This window comes from Charadrius vociferus, unplaced genomic scaffold (assembly GCF_000708025.1).
Source record: "Charadrius vociferus isolate BGI_N301 unplaced genomic scaffold, ASM70802v2 scaffold477, whole genome shotgun sequence".
Classification (NCBI taxonomy): Eukaryota; Metazoa; Chordata; class Aves; order Charadriiformes; family Charadriidae; genus Charadrius; species Charadrius vociferus.
The window spans coordinates 3,010,622-3,030,480 of record NW_009649449.1 but is presented as its reverse complement, the minus strand read 5'-3'; the positions used below and the strand labels follow the sequence as shown (position 1 = coordinate 3,030,480).

Genomic DNA, 19,859 nt, shown 5'->3' with positions numbered 1-19,859 from the left:
GTTCCCCTGGGACTCTGCTGGAGTGATGACTTCATTCGAGGGAACATGGAAAATCTCTCCAGCGCAGTGCATTTCACTTAAATCTCTTTACGTGGCTTTGCTGACTGGACTAGCAGGGGATGAAGCAGAGGTCAAGTTCCAAGAGGGAAAACGAGCAATTACTCTTCATCAGAACGCATATGCATAGATCTGTGGCTCTCTGTGTGCATAAGCTTATGAGAGAGCTGAACGTCCCTACTGCAAGTTAGGATTTAAAGCTTCCTGCTTGGAAATGTTACAAGACTGTTTTTCAGCTACTCTGAGTCAGAGATGCTCCTCCCTTTGCACTGGAGCATGGCACTCCGCATCTGGTGAGCATCTCGCCATCTCCGCGGGGAGCACAGCGCCTATCTGAATATACGTCTTTATGCTGAGCCTGGAATGCCCTCTGGTCTCGACAAATCTGGAGATTTAGTTGTGCTTAATTAGAGAGGAGTGGCAGAAATATCTTTTTTTTTTTTTTCTTTTCTCCACACAGTATCTGCCCAACCAGCCAGCTAAGGTGTTATAGAAAGGGAGGGAATCCAGTTTAGATAATGCGTTTTGAAGGCTCTTGGGGTGGGGGAGCTGTGCAGATTCTGCAGCCAGGGAGCTGGATTGTCATCTCTGGGCAGCTTTGTGAGGCACGGAGGGCAGCCTTCGAAGAGTTCATAAGGAAGCACTCTCTGGCATTTTGTTTCATTATTGTTTTAATTAAAATGTGGTAGGAGAGAAAAACTCAGCACAAATCTTGACTACTTTCTTTCATGCTGGAATTGAGGTGCCTTTTTCCTATGCCACCCTTTCCCCATCTTCCCTCGTGGAATATCTGCCACCTTTGGGGCAGATTCCTAAGGCAGCTGTCGTTTCAGGCTCTCATTTTAACTGGTTCCCTCTCTGCCTTCCCAGCTTGAAAACCTTAAAGAGATCCACTTGCAGCTTCACACTTCATATGAAAATAATGCTCGCTTGCACAAAAAGGGTTCCGATAAAATCAGGAAGAGTCTCAATTTTTATGGGCTACAGTAAATATCTGAGTTATCCTCCTGTTGTGCAAGGGGAGAGGAGAGCTTCAGCATGAAGGCTGGGGCTGCCTTCCTCCCGGCTGTGTGTGGGATGCATGTGGGCAAGGACTGCAGCATGGAACACGCTTCTGCAAAGGCTGAGGAGATGGCCTTAGAGCGTCCCTCACGTCCCTTGTGTGTTGGACTAAACTGTCTTAAACCACGCGTGTGATGAGTTTGTATGTTTTTATGTGGCCTCAGTTGCTTCAGATGGATGCACAAAGACACACGGGGCCTGGTGTAGGCTGGACCACTTAGAAGAGAAGGCTCCAGGGACACCTTGTAGCAGCCTTCCAGTACTTAAAGGGGACCTACAGGAAAGATGGGGAGGGACTCTTTATCCTAGTGATGGGATGAGGTGTAATGGTTTTGAATGGAAAGAGGGAAGATTTAGGTTAGATATTAGGAAGAAATTTTTCGCTCTGAGGGTGGTGAGGTAGTGGTCCAGGTTGCCCCGAGAAGCTGTGGCTGCCCCATCCCTGGAGGTGTTCAAGGCCAGGTTGGATGGGGCTTGGAGCAACCTGGGCTGGTGGGAGGTGTCCCTGCCCAGGGCAGGGGGAGGTGGAACTGGATGATCTGTGAGATCCCTTCCAACTCTAACCATTCTATGATTCTATGAAAAATTTTGGAGAACTTAGCACTGGAACACACAGGCCTAGGATTTTTTTTCCAATGGGAAATGAGTAGAGAAACAGTAACACTTAAAGCAGTTCTCCCTCGCGAATCCTGACCTTCCTGAATCCTTTCACTGCACCAAAAACTGACAGGCCGCGCTCTGGAAGTGGAAGAATCCAGGGCTGTATACAAGCTCCTTTGCAGCCTCATCCCTTATTCCCCATCCGGCAGTCGTGGGGGAGGCGATTGTGCTTCTGTTGCCCGTTTGCAGGGGAAGGCAGGATGGAGTGCCAAGGCAGAGCTCTCTGCCTCATTTAGTCCAGCTGGTAGATAACAAACCGGGGGCCATATGGCACTTCAACACCCGGATTTCTGCGGCTGCGGTGGAGCAGGGGCGGAATTACTGGCCAAAGGGTGGCTGTGCTCCAGGCCGCGGGGGGAAGCGGGGCCTGCGGAAGGCAGACAAGCCTGGCTCCGTTAAGGTCAGGGAGGCGTTCGGTGAGCCATCTTCCTGTCAACTTTGCTCTGTGTTGCCTGGCTTCTCCCGCTCCCTTCTGTGCCTCCATGACAGCTGTATGATAATTAGCCCTTGCTCTAAGCTGATTGACTGTGAATAGGAGGGATGAGGAGGGGGTAAGCGAGTGGTCCCCGGAGGCCAGCAGCCTTCCTTCGCCCGGTGCCCCTTGCTTCGACAGGAGCCAACGGCAGCGCTTACAGCTTCCCAAAAAGGAGTAGGAGGGGTAAAAGAGAAGGGGGTGAAAAAGAAATCCCTCCTTCCCTGCCAGCCCACGGTGCTTAGCAGAGATGCTACTCTAGAGAGCGAACGGAGAGAGAGGACACAGAGCTGCTCCCTGCTCTCTAGGCAAGAGCGGCAAAACCTCCCTGGCAGCTGGCACCATGAAGATTTTCGGCAGGCTTGAATACCTCCTGGTAAGGAGACTCCTGCAGGGTTGGCTTGACTTGGGGAGAAAGTTTAGAGGGCACTTTTCCCTGGGGGAACAAGGGTTGTGCCTGTAGGACCTCGCTTGCTGAGGTGACCCGAAAGCAAGTACCGCTTTATTACCGCCGGGAGAGCAAATGCGTTTGGTTCTGTTTCTGGGATGGAAAAGCTGTGGGGCAGGGCACAGGTCTCTGTGCATCATCTGCTGGCAAGCTGCGGAGCGGGGAGATCATTTGGCATTAGGAAATTCAAGAAACAAAAGGTCTGTAAATGGGATTTGGCCAGAATGAATGAGAGCTGTCTGCGCAAAACGGGAATGTAGGTGGGGGAGCCCTCCTCCAAATTCCATCTGCCGCTGAGGGTCTTGGATTGTACACAGTATATACACAGAGGTAAAAATAGCCAGATAGAGAAAAGCTTGAAATATACTCAGGCAGTAGAAGAGAACAGAATGTGCATGCACCAGTGTTTGTGTGGAAAGGGGGTGTGTGCATCTTTAGGGAATGTGAATATTCCTCTGACTTATGTTTTCTTTAGAAACAAATAGCCAAACTAGTCACATACAATTTTTAACTTGCCTCCAGGAGAAGTTCTTCTCACTCCATGGATGTATACATAATGTTGTTAGAGTGTACATAATATTATTGTTAAATACTGAGCATTCTTGCATACTTAAGTGAAGAGGGCACTTTTGGATAAAAGCCTTTGTCTTCTATGAGGGAAAGCGTGTAGTGCGTGTGTTGTCGCTTATCCTAAATGGTATTGATTGAAAATAAAATAACATGGAGGTTTGGCAGTAAGATATGTTTCTCTGAATATCTGAAAACACCTGGGCTGAAATGATTCACTGGTCATGACTACCTGGTTTTGATAGTGTTTTCTATCATTAGAAATCAAAGCATTGCACAGAAAAGGATGGTAGCGTTACTTCCACGTTGAATTTATACACTGAGGGAGTGATGCTATGGCTTTTCAGGGAGGGCAATTGCCATAGCGATTGTGTTTTAAAGAATTTTAAGGAAGCATTGGTATTTTAGAGAAAGGTTCTATTTGTTGTCAGCCAGGTGTTGTGCCCTTCGGGATAGGAACGAACCTATAATCAAGACCTTCCTACTTCAGCAGGTGTGCTCTTAGGCAGGACTGACTTAAAAGATTCCCCCCTCCAAGGATTCGAGGCTGATGAGGGGCATCTTCACTCTTCATATTTAGTCTGTTCACTGAAGCTGGAGGATTATTTAATTTCATCAGCCATTTTCTCTGCATGAAATGCTGGCTACACAGGAGCAATTGGAAGAGCTTGTCTGTCGTCTGCAATTCAAGCAGTCTCTGGGCACGCTGTGTGGAGGTGGGCATGGGAGTCCTTAACCGAGTGGGCCGTGAGGCTGCCTTCAAATAGGGGGTTTTTTTCTTCCCCTTTTCTTCTTTTTTCATAGGTCTGTGTGTGCCTGTGCTGGGTTTTTGCTTTCCATTTGCTGGTTTCAAAGTGTCCGCATTAATATCCTTTTTCACATCCCTATGGATGTATCTCTTGGAACGTGTTACTTCATTGTTGCTTCGGCAGCATTCCGTGTGCTCCCATGGAAACCATTGTGATGTCATTTCTAAGAGAATATCAGTTCCCAGGCAGCCTCGTGTGTAAACTCGGAGTGACAGGACTGAGAACAAGAGGGGACAGTGAGACAAGATTGGTGTGATTTACTGAAAGTCAGTGAAGGAAGGGGAAGCAGACGATGGCAGAGATCTGGCTTCTTATTTTGGAAGACGTCCGATTTATTTTACCAATGTGTGATCCAACATGTCGCTGCTGTTGCTAATCATGATTGCGTATGCGGTTGTAGCCAAAGCTGCTCAGATCCCAATCCGAGGCAGCCTTTTCTGTGTCAAGCATTTTCTTCATACTGCAGAGACAATGAGGTGCTAAACGCAGACTTAATAAATCAGTCCAAACTCATTTAGAGCAGACTCGCCTACTCTGTGTACATTGCAATGATGGGGAAAAGTCGGTAAAAGGTAGTTTATTAAAATCATGAATTAAAATCCCATATATAGCAGGAAATGAAAAAAGAGGGAACGGGAGAAAGCATATGTGTGCTCTATTACCCTGCTTTGTCAAGGGTGAGATTTGATTCAAGAAAGTTACTTTGGGTGTTGTAGAATGGGGGACGCATTCCATCTCCGCCAGCACCTCCCAGACGTTGCAGCCTGACTTCCAAGGCTGGAAGGTTTATATTTCCTAGTTCTATCTGGAGTCACAGTCCACTGATGCGCTGCGTCCCTTGTAAGAGTCACGGAGAGATTTACTGATGGCACAGTTGATGATGTGCTTGGCAGGAGCCGTGGACCCTTCGGCTTGTTTCCCAGAGCTAACAGGATCAAAATCTTTTTGTGTCGATGAATAAAGCAGATACAGGGACACATTGACTGGCAGGTCTGCCAGTTAAGGGGATTCATTGTCACACATCTGTGTGTATCCAGCTGTGGCCACACACTACCATGATATTTCAACACCATTGGCAAGATGATCCCTTCAGACAGATTCTAAGCTAGCTTTGGTCTGGAATCAGGATTCAACAGATGTTCTTGTAACTCTTTTTCCAGAAATTTTTCCTCTATTTTCAATGGCGGTGGTAAGAAGGTTCCCTGTATGGGCTGCAAGAAGAAGGTGTGCCCGGGAATCCATTGTTTAAGCCCGTAGTTCAAGCTCGCTCTGGTGCACTGGAAGTTTCACAATTGCACTTGCCATGATTTTGCCTTTCCACTACCTGAGCCATTTCTGTACATCTCCCTTCTGGCCTTTGCCTGGCTGAGAGAGGAAAAATGATACTGATCAAGGGGATAACTTCTGGATTTTTAAAACCTTCCCCTTTCTCTTACTTCATTTGTCTCTCAACACTCAATAAGACTTCAGGTGCTTCCAAGCAGGGTGCAATGGAGTGGGACAAAGTGTCCCTGAGGATCAGCCTGCTGCTTGCCCAGGGATAAAAGGGAGACTGGTCCTTATCCCTTGGATCTCTCCCTTGATTTGTACCTTCTTTACAAATCCAGCTTACAGCTCTGGTCAACGTATTCTGCCCTCAGCTGCCCTGCAGTAGTTCTGTTGATAGCAGCGGAGTTGCTCAGGAATTGTACCAGCAGAAATATGAGCAGAATTTAGCCTGGGGACGTTTCCTAACCAATGAGAGAACAAGGAAGAGAAATGTCTTCAAAGTAATGTAAACACAAGCCATTCTTCTCAGCAGTGTCTTTCGATGTTTGGACATCACCCAGATGACTCTGTCATCTTGTGTATGCGCTTGGTGGTTTTGTGTGTAATTTTCTCTTTCTAAAAGTGGGCTTGGTGTGGGTTAGAATCCTTTCAAAGGCAAGGAACAACTCCATGCGCCTTCGGCTGTTCTGCTTTAGCCAGGCAGTTTGTAGAGAGATGCAATACAATGCAGACTCAATGAGGTTAAATTCACACCTGGCTTGACTCCACTGATTTTTAGTGGATTTACTCTAGTGACGCATATGGCCCATCTGTTCCTCCTGCACTCATCAGCAATATATCCTTCTTACCATCACACTGCTTGATTATACAAGGGCAGCTGAAGAAGTCAGGTGATTATGTTTAGACCCTCCCCCTTATTTTTACCTCTTCCACAAAGTGGACCACAGCTAAGCGGTCATTTTTAAGATGTACTTGGAAGGGTTTTGCCCTACGCTTGCTGTGCAGTTTTCAACAAAGCCCAGATTTTGGGGTGTTTGCATTATTTATTATAAAACAGTGCAGATTCTCATCGTATTTTTAGAATAGTCACTTCGGAGCAGCTGTACAAAAATCCCATGTTCATATATCAACGAGTCAGAGGAAAATTCCCTCTAGCCTTTGTTTGCAATATGTACATGAAAGACATCTGCAGAAGAGGACCCCCCATGGGATTCACCCTCTTACGGCAAGAAGATTTGGGGCTGAGCAGACCTCTCTTAATTGGGTGCCTTACAGCAGTTTCCAGTGTCTAATTGGGCATCATGCTGTCTTTCCAAGGAATGACTCAGTCCTGTCCCATTATATCTCCTCCTTCTGTATCAGTATTATTCTTATTATGACACCTCCCAGGCAAGCTTGCATCTCTGAACATGAAAATAACTCATCTTAATGAGAGTGAAGTGCGTGTTGCCTAGCAACACAGCATCACAAGGGTCTTCCTATGCTGAGCTGGGAAGGGCACTTATCTTAATGGGGCTGTTCTCACTGCGCTGTTGTGTCTCTGAACCAAGGAGTACAGGGGGAAATATTTGTGCTGAAGAGAGAGGGAGGTGTGGGTAGAATGCATCATTAGGGTGGGATCGGTGTGCGAAGAGACAATGTGCCTTAGTTTCCCACATTAGAGGGGAAAGTCATTTAGGTTTCGTGACCTAGTTTCTCTTGGGAAGCAGGCAGACCATTGCCCAGGGAGAAGGATCCCATGTTCTGTGAGAGCAGCTGCCATTCTCTCTGCTCTGTGTCTTGCTCACCAGCTGTCAGAATCCATGAGATCTGTCTGATGAATCGGTGCCAAACCTGACAAATCAGCTCTGACTGGTAGCATAGCGTAGAGAATTGAGTGAGCAGAGATTGGAGGTGGCATCTGATGATAGCTAATGAAAATGGAATTGCTAAGTCTTCCCCTCTAGAAATCACCATGCCTCTTCTCCTTGCGTGAAAAGGCTGGGGTGTATTCTGTTGCTGACCCCTTGCAGAACAGAGAGCTGGAGCAGCATTGCTAACTCACATGGCCAGTGAAAAGCACCTCTATCGCTTTATTTCCCACTGCAGGCTGGCCCAAATATCGGGAATTTTTAGCCCTCACGATGATATGCTATCTGTCTCTCTCCTTATCAGCTCCTGGGGTCGGGGAAAGTACAGCATGTATGGTACTTTTCTCCAAATAACAGGGACAGATGAGCTTACTGGAATGAGGATAATTCGTGACTGGCATTCATGGCTGCAGCCCACTGAGGCTGTGGGTATGCTGTGACAGACAGCTCTGCCTAAGCCTTAGCATCTTGTCATAGATGTTTTTCTCTTCTTGATGCTTTGATTAGGCTCATCTCCATCGTGGTCCTGCAGAGCGCAGTCACGTTAAAGTCTCGGCCTCTTTTTATTTGCAGGACTTCTCCTACGATGACTCAAAGGTGGAGTTTAATGTTGATGCCCCGAATGGAGTGGTGATGGAAGGCTACCTCTTCAAGAGAGCTAGCAATGCTTTCAAAACATGGAATCGGTGAGTAATAACTCGTATTCCTTTTGATATTTGGGCTGAGACATGCCATGAGTATCAAACCTGTCTATTCTGGGATGGGGAGATATGTGAGAGCAGAAATATCAGCTGTGCTGCCGGGAGCTGAGAAATGGCTTTCTGTGCGCTGACCCTGCTCTGAATAATTTATAAATATTTCATCCGGTAGGTCACTGGGAATGCGGGGCTGATGTGCCTCCTGCACTAGACAGGAGGCTCCACAGCTGCCAGAGACCTTGGGGAAAGTGAAAGCAAAGGTTTCATGTTCTAGCCTTGCTCGATATTTGAGTGGTTCATTTCCCTTGAGATAGTCAATGGGTTTCATACACAGTTGTTGCAAAAGGATTTAAACCTTTCCAGTGAGTTTCTAATGCATGAGATCAATGCCTCTTTGACCTACATCCCCTCCTCTCGCATAACAGGGAAATGATACAATATTAAGAGATCTTTTACTTGGCTGTGGGATACGTTCACAGTATACATCATGGCAAGGCTGAAATGTGCTGTTGTTAGACTTTGGAATAAATAAACACTAAATGGTTCCGTAAACAGTTTGTGATATGCACAGAAACGGTGTGTATTTGCATGGAAAAGAGACTTCAAATTATTAGAGACCTCTGAATTGGTTAGATAAGTGATTCCTTCTCTCTGAAGTTTCCCCTAGTACTACGGAGATTCCAGGCAAATTTGGTATAATTTTGTTACCCCTCAGGCTCTCTGGTCCCCTGACACTTAAGTACTAAGTTTGCACTTGGAGGAACCAGAAGCCACAAAACAGAGTGCGTCATGGTGTTTGATTTCAGTGCTCACAAGCTGGTGCACTGGGAAGGTATCTTGGTGGAATTTTTATCACCCTTTTAGGGTTTCCTGCTCGGTGTTTGCTAAGCAATGTCTAGCCTCGCTCCATAGTCTATCGCATGGCGGCTTTCACTGATGCCAACGTCTTTGCAGAGCAGAAGGTTGTTCCAAAACGCATCAGGCTAATGTCAAGACCAGTGCTTGAGTTGTGGTAGAGATGGAGGGTTCCAGGCCGCCCCCTTCTCCTGGCAACTCCCCTGGCTGTAATTTCAAGGGTCACTCCAAAGGACACTTATCGTGGAGGGAACATGACACTCTGGGACTTTGTTTTTCCTGATGTCTGAAGTGATGTTAGTGTCAAGGGCTCCACGTTTTCCCTCTCCCCCAGATCCCAGCTATCCTCCCTGTATCCTCCTACATCCCAGTCATACACGGTCTGTGTTCTCCCCACAGCCATCTCTGTCTCCTCAGTCCCACCCACTCTTAGCCATATCTACCCGCACCGCAGCTATTCACGGCTCCTGTAGCCTACTCAGCACCATCTCACTGTCACTCAGCTCCTCGGTGTTAGTGCCTCCCCCTCTCGGGAGCAGGAGGGGACAGGCAGAGAGAGCAGCAAACCCACAGTGCAGGATCTCAGGCAGAAGCACGCGCTCAGGGGGGCGAGCAGGAGAGCACAGCTGAAAGGAGCAGGAGCAGAAACCAGAACCCGAGAGACAAACCTTTCTGCTCAGCTTTGTGTGACAGCAGAGCTCCTTGAGCATAGACTGCCGCTGTCACAGCAGCTCGGAGTGATGCAGAACCGTATCAGCTCATCAAAATGGGCTCCCACACCAACGGGATGGCCTCCAGTTACCTGTATTTTCCCATTTGCTCACAGACACGTCAAGTCCTTTTGTCGTCTTTTATCTCTTTAATATTTCAGCAGTGACAAACGAAAGAGGATCCTGTCTCATCTCATTTTCCCAGGGAACCTAGTTCTTTCGCAAACAGAGTATGCAATATAAGCTGTAAATAACATCTTGCTGCAAGCGTCTCTGATTCTTTATGCTCAGGTGTTCCAGTACCTTCTTCCTGAAGCTTAGTGGTGGTCATGGCTTCCATTGCCCTCCATGAAGATCAGGTTGCTAAATCTTAGGCTGTATGTTGGAATGAGAGAGTGACTTGGGGGTTTGGATTTAGCACTGAAGATTAAGACACCAGGGAATTACCAGTGCTGTCAGCATCGCATGGACCTTCTGTCACTTGTATTTTAATGGAAAGCTGCTAGCTGGTGGTTTGTTGCTTCCTCAGAAGGTAGACTCCCTTCACACGTGCCTGTCCATACCTTAGCCATAGGCAACAGGAGCTTTGGCATTGTTTTGGCCTCACGTAGGCTGGAGTGGGTACAGAGAAATCAGCCTGGTGGGTAGCATAGCCTCTATAAACAGCAAGATGTGCAACTCATTCGAATGATTTTCTCCAACGCTATTTGCAGGGCTGCCAGTTAGCAGGGTTTCCTGAGATAGATTTTTCTTTTCCCCATCTGGAAGTTTCTTCATGATGTCAAGGAATTTCTTGCTTGTCTTATGACAGCCTGCTTGGAGAGGCAGCAGGCACACTGCATCTGGCACGGCATGTGCAAGTAATCCGACTTCCCCAGTAGATGTCAAGTATGCCTCAAGCAGTGCAACGTGTCCCACAGCCACTGGATTTACTACCTGCACCAGGCCAGGGTGCACACACAGACTTCTTCCCCAGAAATTGTGGGCAGTAATACGGGACTGCCCTACTCCTTTGTTTCTTCCCATCTTTCCTTCCTTCTTGCTGAACATCGGTGTACCTGGAACACTTGCCATCACAGTGTCTCAACGCTAGGAGTCATTCCCTAAGGCTGTAAATCCTTCATTTGTTCTCCGAAGGAAGGGACCGGAGAAGTGTAAGCTTTTCTTGTGACATTACTTTCCAGCTTTTTGGAATAAATTACGCTCTTTTTAAATGGCACGATATCCCGCTCTGCTGCAGACAGACTGCCTCTCTGCAGCTCTGCTCTTCACTTGTTCTGATGTCTGTCTGTCTGTCTTCCTTCAGGAGGTGGTTCTCCATACAGAACAGTCAGCTGGTGTACCAGAAAAAGCTAAAGGTCAGTGAGGCTACCCCAGATGACACGGGTAGATTAGCCAACTCGTCTGGTGTCCTGCTTTGCTGGGGACTTCTGTGCCATGGTGTGGGAGTGGGGTGGAAGGAGTGGGGAGAGGAATTGGATCAGAGGGACAGCAAGCCCATTCAGGCAATGTTGTGCTCCAAAGTTAGACTGTACTGAGAACGAAGTGGCAGCAGATGGTGTTGGTGGCAATCTATATTATTCCTGTTCAGCAGAGGAAGATGGTGAAGTCCCCAATAAGCCTGCCACTTCACGGGCACATTATCCCGTGCTTTGACTCTATGTAAGCCCTTCCTATTGCCCTGGAGTCAGCCGGTGGTGGGCTGGCTCTGCTCTGTATGGACTCAGCGTATGCTGACCAGCAGGGTTTGGGAAGAAGTTTTCGGAGAGGGCTAATTATGACACAGATTCAGGGAGCCAACGAAGCCACCTGTTCTCACCCTTTCAGGATGTACTCACGGTAGTGGTAGAAGACCTGCGGCTCTGTACTGTCAAGCCATGTGAAGACATAGAGAGGAGGTTTTGCTTTGAGGTCGTCTCACCTACCAAGTAAGTTTAAGTTACCATCCATATGGTAGCTATGACAGTTGGACTGTGCATGGAACTGCAAGAGATTAGCTTGGAGCAGATGCTGCTCTGGGCTATTAGATGTTGACTAGGAGATGCCATTGCATGTACTCCAGAATCTCTATGAAGTTCATCAGACATCAGCATAAGCCAGGTCTAGGCCACACGTACCTAATAAATATATAGACAGTGACACTGGCAATGGTCACCTTTTCAAAACAGCTAGCAGACCTGCCTGGAGCCTTTGAAGAGGGAACACCTTTGGCAGTGCAAGCTTCTAAGAGTAATCTTTGCCCCTTTGCCTGTCAAATCAAGGTGCTGCCCCCATTGGAGTGGCTATGCTGAGGATGAAGTGGAACAGTTTTGACCGAGACGTGCACCCTGTCCTTTTGCTCTTTCCAACTCATTTCCTTCCTTCACAGGAGCTGCATGCTGCAGGCTGACTCGGAGAAGCTGCGTCAGGCCTGGATCCAGGCTGTTCAAGCTAGCATCGCTTCTGCGTACCGGGAGAGTCCTGACAGCTACTATATTGAAGTGAGTGAAGGGGTCGTAAAAGGTCCATAATTGTGTCTCAGAGCCCTGATAGTGGGCTTTCGGGCTGTGGCAGGTCCAGTGTATATGGGTGGACCGTTTGGAAATACTCTTCTGGCCTCAAGGACGGGAGCTGGTGTCAGTTCTAACTCAAAGGCAACAGTTGTTCCCCAACCAAAGCTGCACTTACAAAGCTGGGCTGGGGGAAGGGCAGGGCTCTAAATCACTGTTGTCCAGACATCTTTGCTTTTTTGCCATCGCTCTGGGTTGATGTTACCCTAGGAATTAAGTTCCCCTGGGAAGAGCTTGCTCCCTAGCTGGGACCAGTGCAAGCGGAGCACCATGATAGCAAGGGCTTTGGCAGACCCCAGAGCAGGGATGGGCTGCAGCGCCGTCTTGTGGCAATTACGGAGATTAATGAGGCTTTAGCTGTTCCCTTCTTGGACTAGCCCTTGCTTATTCTTCTTCAGGGAATGCGTCCTATCAATGCTTCTACTGTGCAAAGCTCTAGTTCGTTCCACAGCGCTTTGCAGAATCCTAGAGCCCCCCTTTTTTTTTTTCTTCCCCCCTGCAGAGACTGGACAGGACTGCTTCCCCATCAACCAGCAGCATTGATTCTGCTACCGACTCCCGGGAGCGCAGTGTGAAAGGAGAGACCATCTTGCAGAGAGTGCAGAGCATCCCTGGGAACGACCAGTGCTGTGACTGTGGTCAGCCTGATCCTCGCTGGGCCAGTATCAACCTGGGCATCCTGCTGTGCATTGAGTGCTCCGGTATCCACAGGTACTGCATGCATGTGCGTTCTGCGCCGCCAGCCAGGGATGGCTTACAAGCTCCTGGAAAAAACAGTGGGGCCCGAATTACAACTGACTGTAATGTTTTTCCAGATAAATTCAAAAGTAATTGCTTGCTGCGGCACCTGTGCGTGCAGGTACATCTGTATGCGTGCGCATAAAACTCTGCTATAGCTACATCTGTATGGATAAATACCTAAGAACTGGATTGATCTTGTTCGTTATGATGCATGAGAAGTTCTGTTTTGAGGCATGAAATCATCTGTTTTCTTCCTTTTGGATAAATAGGAGTCTGGGCGTTCACTGCTCCAAGGTCCGATCTCTCACACTGGACTCCTGGGAGCCAGAGTTACTGAAAGTGAGTGTTGGCTTTTAACGGCAGGAGATAGACAAAGGGTGGACGTGGACTTGGTGGCAAGCTAGACGAGAGGGAAGGTGGCTACTCACCTGAGGATTTCATTCATTCCCTGTTGTGTTGCAGCTGATGTGCGAGCTGGGGAACAGTACCATGAATCAGATATATGAGGCACAGTGTGAAGAGTTGGGACTTAAGAAACCAACAGCGGGGAGCTCCAGGTGAGTCGGAGCGCACACACTGGTCCTCTCAGTCCTGTGGAAAGCTATCCATCCACACAGCAAACCCAGTACCTGAAACTCTCTGGAAAGTCAGATTAAGAGTGTGACTGGGCTTCACTGAGGTCCCAGACTGCCTCAGGTGCACCTCAACACACTCCCTCTGTAGCTACTCTGAGCTTGACTCTCAGAAAGGTCAGAGGGAGCAGCAACCTGGTGAGACATGCTTGGGAGCCAGGGCTCGCTGGTTTTAAACTGCTCTGAGACCTTTCAAACACATCTAGCTGAAGCACGTGGTGTTGCCTAGGGCTGAACATCTCATTCCGCTCTCAGTTACACCCTGTGCTGCTTAGTTTTGCTTTGAAATGGGAGGCATTTGTAGGTTTGAGAAACTCTCCTTTCTCAGTACAGGCCTCAATGATTTTTTAGGACTCAAAGCCAGGTTGATGGAATGACCCAGAGCAGCTCCATCTCCTTGTGGCTGTTTGCTTTAGGTGATTCAAGTGACCCTGTGCACAGCTTTATGCTGTTCTTCTCTCAGGCAGGACAAGGAAGCCTGGATCAAGGTGAAGTATGTGGAGAAGAAATTCCTCAAGAAGCTGCCAAATGGGGAGACTCTAACAGAGAATGAGCGGAAACCTCGACGCTGGTGTGTGAAGAAGTGCCAGAGACACAACAGCACCACGAAAGCACCCACGGCTCGTAGAAAGTACCGCCATGAAGCAGGCAATGCATCACCAGCCATGTTGTCATCAGGTGGGGACCTCCCTTGCCCCGTTCGCCATGCAGAGCTGTGCTGGCCAGCCCACCACTCTTTGTAGGTGTTTACACAACTGCCCCAATAACATGCGAGGCCCTTTCTTCTCTAGGACCTGCAGCCTGCTAGAGGTGTAATCAAAAATGCTGTTGCACAAACCGTGTTGACACAGCTCTTTAGAGCCATTTCCTAATATTTTCCATCTGTTCAGGGAGGTTCCTGTGGCTAAAGGAGGAGGGCATTACACTAGGGTGATCCAGCAACTTCTAAGCTTGCTTTGTGCATTTTCTTTTGTATTCCAGCTTCCTGCTTTTTAATGTTTCAAATCCTTTTATATTTACCTGCCTGGTCTGTAAGAGGGGCCATGCTTATCAAGGGTTCTGGCTGCTCAAAATGCCCGGGGATGACTTGGTCTGCAGTATGTCACCACCTATAGTCAGCTTTTTGTTGTATCTTGATGGTGTGTGTGGGCATGAGTATGGCATTGGACACCTCTGGGGTGCATTGGATGTGAAAGCTCAGCCTCTGTAAATACAGCTGTAGAATCATAGAATGGTTTGGGTTGGAAGGGACCTTGAAGATCATCCAGTGCCACCCCCTGCCCTGGGCAGGGACACCTCCCACCAGCCCAGGTTGCTCCAAGCCCCGTCCAACCTGGCCTTGAACCCCTCCAGGGATGGGGCAGCCACAGCTTCTCGGGGCAACCTGCGCCAGGGGCTCACCGCCCTCACAGCCAAGAATTTCTTCCTAATATCTAATCTAAATCTCTCTTCTTCCAGTTTGAAGCCATTCCCCTTGTCCTATCACTACATGCACTTGTAAACTGTCTCACTTGTTTGTTACTAACCATGTCTTTCAAAATCTCTCTGTAAAATAGCAGCTACACTGGAGAGGAAGTTCCGTCGAGATTCCCTCTTCTGCCCTGATGAGCTGGACTCTCTCTTCTCCTACTTTGACACCGGCGCTGGCTCCGGCCCACGTAGTAAGTACAAAGAAAGTGTCCCTGCTCCTGGCACGCTTAACCTCCCGGCTCTTCTAGGGCATGTGCGTTGCACCAGACCTAAGGCAAGGTATCAGCCCCACTGGAGAGAGGGTAAATATTTCAGAAGAGTCATGGGGAGTTAGTTGCACAAACTCCAACCCATTGCTCTTTTATTGCACTTATTATTTTAATATCCTACCCAGTCAGTCCCTGGTGGATGGGATTTTTTTCCCAGCATCTTTTACTCCCAGACTATGCATTCCATTGGCTTTTTTTCTGGTTTTAGTTTTGGCTTTTAATTTTTTTTTTTTTCCCTTTTTTTAGCAAGTCTTACTGCGGACAATTTTTCTTTTTGTGTTTGTGACGATGAACTCCCCTCATATTCCGTCCACCTTCCTCTAGGTGCCAGCCACATCTCTATGCAGCATCCGCTAACAGGTGGCCCATGGAGTGGCAGTGGCATTGGTCCCGGTGGGAGCGGTACGCCGTTCCTCCTGGACGGAGGTAAGGTGACGCTCTGGCAGCTAGCAGCAAAAGAGACACCCAAATTTTACTTGTTCCAAACCAACCTTCAGAGGCAGTGGTGTATTTTCTTTCAGCCGAATGATTGGAACCCCTACATTACCGGCCCCTTGTGGGACAGACAGGCTGACAGGCTTTCGAAAGGCAAAAAGCTTCCTAGGGTTTCCAGCGGTCGAGTTACTGCATCATAAAGGAACGACTGTCCCTCAGATGAGATAAAGGATCCGATCCTGTACAGGTGGGATCTCATGGCAAATAGGAAATACGAAGTGTTTACTTCAAATGCCCCACATCTGTCGCAGACTAGTCCTGTGGTCCATTATCATACTTGGCTGAGGAGGGGTAACTTTTTAAAACTTATTAGCTCAGTTGCTTGTTATTGTATGAACTTAAGAGAAATATGTATGGTCTTGAGTCAGCACAGCAGAAAATCACAGGCTTTCCTACAAGTACATGTTATCTCTTGAAATCAGTGAAGAAGGTGCTTTAGTGCTTGTCTGAATCGCTGCCTTAAGGCACGGTTTCAAGGAATTTAGCATTATTAGCCAACAGAAACAATACTTGAGAGATGCAGGGCTTCAGAGTTGCTCAACAGCCTTATCTTGCTCTTGTAGAAGAAAATAGGAATTTTATCACTGATTCAGTAGGAACAGAACTGGGAGTTTGACGTATTAATATTCTTGTGCCATGAGCCAGATCCTCCTTTCTTGCTTAGATGTAAACCTAGAGTAGTGCCACGTGGCCTCGTTGGAGTCCCTCTTTACTGGTACTGACGTAGCGGAGAGCATAGTCTCACTGAGCAGTATGTTTGCTTTGTACAAAAAAGAGCAATGATTTTTCTGACAGCAAGTCAGAATAAAGAGATGCATGATACGTGCCGCTTAAAACTTTTTCTGTTGTAGCTTCACTATCTCCTTTGGCTGTTGAACAGCGCTGAAGGGTGATTTGTGAGCCGTGATTTCAGGACCACTGGTTTAGAGACTGTTCTTTATCTGGGAATCAGCTGTAGCTGCTCTGAAGACTTCAGCAGGCAGCCTTAAGGTGTCTTGTTCTGCGATGGCTTTCAAAGCTCGGGTCTTTAGTTCATGCAGGCTTTCCTGCTGTTGCTCTTTGCAAAGACTTCTCGGCTCATATTTTAGAAACATTTTGTCAGCTGCAACCTGGCTTGGTTTTCTTTCTAATCGCAGTGGTTTGAGGGTAGGTCTTGGGGTCGATCATGGGGGCTTAAACTCTTGAGTTCTGGGAGGAGAAACACCCCCAGCACTTAGAGTCATTGGGAAATTAAGAGCGGCAAGAAGCTGAGTCCAGCCGGAGTTGCCGAGGGGGCCGGGCATCCCTCAGGACGAAGGTGATGTGCCATCCCTGTTCCCGTAAGGGCAATTCCTGCACGTGCTTCTTCCTTTCTTTCTATCATTTTCTTGACTGCTTTCGGGTGCAGGCTGGAAAAGGCACAGAGTTGCTCTGCCACTGACACATTATGTGTCCTTAGACAAGTTGCTTCATCTCTTCATGACTCCGTGTACAGTCAGCTGTCTCGTAGCATTCACCAGCTGAGCAGGGAAGGTGGGAAGCACTGTGGGGAAAGGGAAGGAATGTCTGTGAAGGTAACTGAGCCGATGGACAATGCTTTAGGAGTTTGGCTTGAGATACACACTGTTGATATTATTTAGCCCAGTCACAAGAGCAATGCATTGGCAAGTGCCCCAGCGACACCCGAAAAGCACTGGGGAGAGCACGGATAGAGTAGAAACTGAGATTATTAGTGTTAAAAGCAGAGGGGTGTCTTTATTTGCTTATGACACTGCATAACCTGCTGCAAAGCTGTCTCTGCTGCTGCTCTGCTCCAGTCTCCGTCACGGCGTCCCTCATGGATTGCAGCCAGGGCTGTCCTCAGCAGTCCAAAGTGCCATGGCAATGTCGGAGCATCCCTGCATGAAGGGCAGCGTGTGGGGACATGGACACCATAAGGCTTTGCGATTTTTCCTTGGGCAGTTTCATTGAGTGGGGCTAAACGGGATAGCAGTCCCCCTCTCCCTTACCAGCAGTGTCCAGTGCAATGTGTGTGTGACGTTCTGCGCAGCCCTTTTCCCCTGTGGTCTCAGCTGTGCCTGGTACTGGAATGGCTGTGTATTAAAATGGGCTTGGTTTGTCTTCTGTTGGCCCTGCAGGTCTGAGCAGTGACAGCGGACTTGGAGGAAGCACAGATGGCAGCACTGATATCCTGGTGTTTGGCTCTGTGGTGGACAGCGTGACGGAGGAAGGTGGGTGTCACGGGCTGTTGGTGGAAGTGTGGGGAGGCGGCTAGTGCGAAGGCAGGATGGATGGGCAGGACTGTCTGGTGCCAAGAACAACAGGAAACATTAGAAATGGGAAGCTTTGGGGTCATCTCTCTCCATCCTTTTTTTGCCTCTTAGAGTGCGAGGTGTCAGAGGAGTCAAGTGGTGAAGCGGAGATTGAACAGGAGGCATCCGATTTGGAGGACCTGAGGGAGCTGCATCCTGGCTTGTTGATCTACAAGGCAGCACAAGCCCGAAACCTGCCTCTCATGGCAGAAGCCCTCGCACACGGTGCTGAGATCAACTGGGTGAATGACGAAGATGAAAACAAAACTCCTCTGATTCAGGCTGTGGTGGGGGTACGTTGTGCTAGTGGCTGGGAGGGCACGTTTGGGAACGTGCGGTCTTGACTCTATTTCAGAGAGCACTGACAACGGGTGGCTTACAGCCTGGTATGTGCTCATGTGTCCTCTCGGTACTGCTGACTGAATTTATTTAGAAATTCCCCTTTTCCTTGGCAGGGCTCCTTGATAGCCTGTGAATGCCTGCTGCAGAATGGGGCAGATGTTAACCAAAGAGACATCCGAGGCCGAGCTCCTTTGCATCATGCCACATACCTAGGGCACACCGGGTAAGTTCTTCGCACGTTGCTGTGACGTGCTCCGTCACCCTTGGGCTGAGATTCGGCGTTAACGCTGAGAGCCGTAGGTTGAGGTGGGGAAAGGAGCTGGGGTTTGGTGAATTGGTTATTTGCAAAACTCGCCTTTTTATATCACATCAACAACTTGATTATCTTAAAGATAATTGCCCCCGTGATGATAGACAGGGGGTAGTTGGGCCCCTGTACGCTCATTCTTTTCTCCACGCCACTGCAGCGTTTCCTGATATAGACCGATATAAGTGAAGCAGGGTCTGCCTGTGGAGGGCCGGTGCCCTCTGCCCGCTTCAGGGTGGGGTGGGGGAGCCGGAATTTCTGCTCTCATGGTCTTTTCTTTCCCTTCTGCAGTCAGGTCTGCTTGTTCCTCAAGCGAGGGGCAAATCAGCACGCGGCGGATGGCGACGGGCAGGACCCGCTCAGTATTGCTGTCCAAGCAGCCAACGCAGACATAGTTACCTTGTAAGTGCAGCCAGGACTCGCCAGTGCACCTATACGGGAACGCTGCCTGTAAATAGCCATCGGAGGAGGAATAACCAAACCTCTCTCCCTTGTGCTTTCTCTCTTTCATTCTAGGCTGCGTCTGGCTCGAATGAACGAGGAGATGCGAGAAGCAGAGGGGCCCTTTGGACAACCAGGTCAATATCCCAGCAACAGCCCTACTGAGCTGCAGTACAGAAAGTGTATACAGGAGTTCATCAGCCTTAATATAGATGAGTGTTAGTGACAACTCCCCCACCTCCCCCCTGCTGTCTTGAAGTTGGGCTGAATTTCTAGAAGCCCCGAGAAGCCCCATCCTCGGTATATTGGTGTTTCTTGCAGATTGGTCTGTTTTTGATGCCTGCACATGTAGGTTGAGATGCACACAGGAAAGAAAAGGGGTCTTTCCTGTTGACGTTAAGTTCTCATGCTTGACTACTGGATGGTTGATTTTGCATAGGAGACTCCTAGGGCATAACCACAGACCATGGCGCGTGGACTTGAGTGTGTGAAAAGTATGGGAGACAAGTTTAACATTAAAAAAAAAAAAATACAAAAAAAAAAAAAAGAGAAGAAAAGGAAACCCTCTATCACCAGGAGAAACCCACCAACAATACGATCAGACGAACCTGTCTCTGCTTCAGTGTAGTTCCCGTGCACTGAGTTCTCGTCTGAACAGTTTGTTTGGCAGGGATTCTGTCGTGGAGCCCTCTGTCCTGGCAGCGCGACCGGCGGCCTGCGCTCTCGGGGGACCGCTGCAGCGGCTGGGAGCTGCTGGGGCCAGTTCAGAAAACTACAAGTTGACCTCTAAGACAGGACCAGGCTGTTTTGCGGGGCAGAGATACTTTGCTCCAGAAGGCACAACAGAAGGGGTAGGATTGAGAGC

General features: G+C 48.5%; 1 protein-coding gene across 1 annotated transcript in view; it reads left to right on the top strand.

Annotated features, from left to right (window-relative positions):
• Window positions 1–19,484, top strand: part of ACAP3 (ArfGAP with coiled-coil, ankyrin repeat and PH domains 3) — a 46,708-nt gene extending 27,224 nt beyond the window's left edge. Inside the window, exons 10-24 of the mRNA XM_009889583.1 lie at window positions 7,768–7,880; window positions 10,764–10,815; window positions 11,285–11,385; window positions 11,826–11,937; window positions 12,509–12,717; window positions 13,017–13,086; window positions 13,210–13,304; window positions 13,843–14,057; window positions 14,936–15,040; window positions 15,443–15,544; window positions 17,731–17,823; window positions 17,977–18,197; window positions 18,360–18,469; window positions 18,845–18,955; window positions 19,070–19,484. Of these exons, the coding sequence (XP_009887885.1) occupies window positions 7,768–7,880; window positions 10,764–10,815; window positions 11,285–11,385; window positions 11,826–11,937; window positions 12,509–12,717; window positions 13,017–13,086; window positions 13,210–13,304; window positions 13,843–14,057; window positions 14,936–15,040; window positions 15,443–15,544; window positions 17,731–17,823; window positions 17,977–18,197; window positions 18,360–18,469; window positions 18,845–18,955; window positions 19,070–19,217 (1,857 nt within the window). The 3' untranslated portion in view covers window positions 19,218–19,484. The remainder of the gene's footprint in view (window positions 1–7,767; window positions 7,881–10,763; window positions 10,816–11,284; window positions 11,386–11,825; window positions 11,938–12,508; window positions 12,718–13,016; window positions 13,087–13,209; window positions 13,305–13,842; window positions 14,058–14,935; window positions 15,041–15,442; window positions 15,545–17,730; window positions 17,824–17,976; window positions 18,198–18,359; window positions 18,470–18,844; window positions 18,956–19,069) is intronic.
• The last annotated feature ends 375 nt before the right edge of the window (window positions 19,485–19,859 follow it).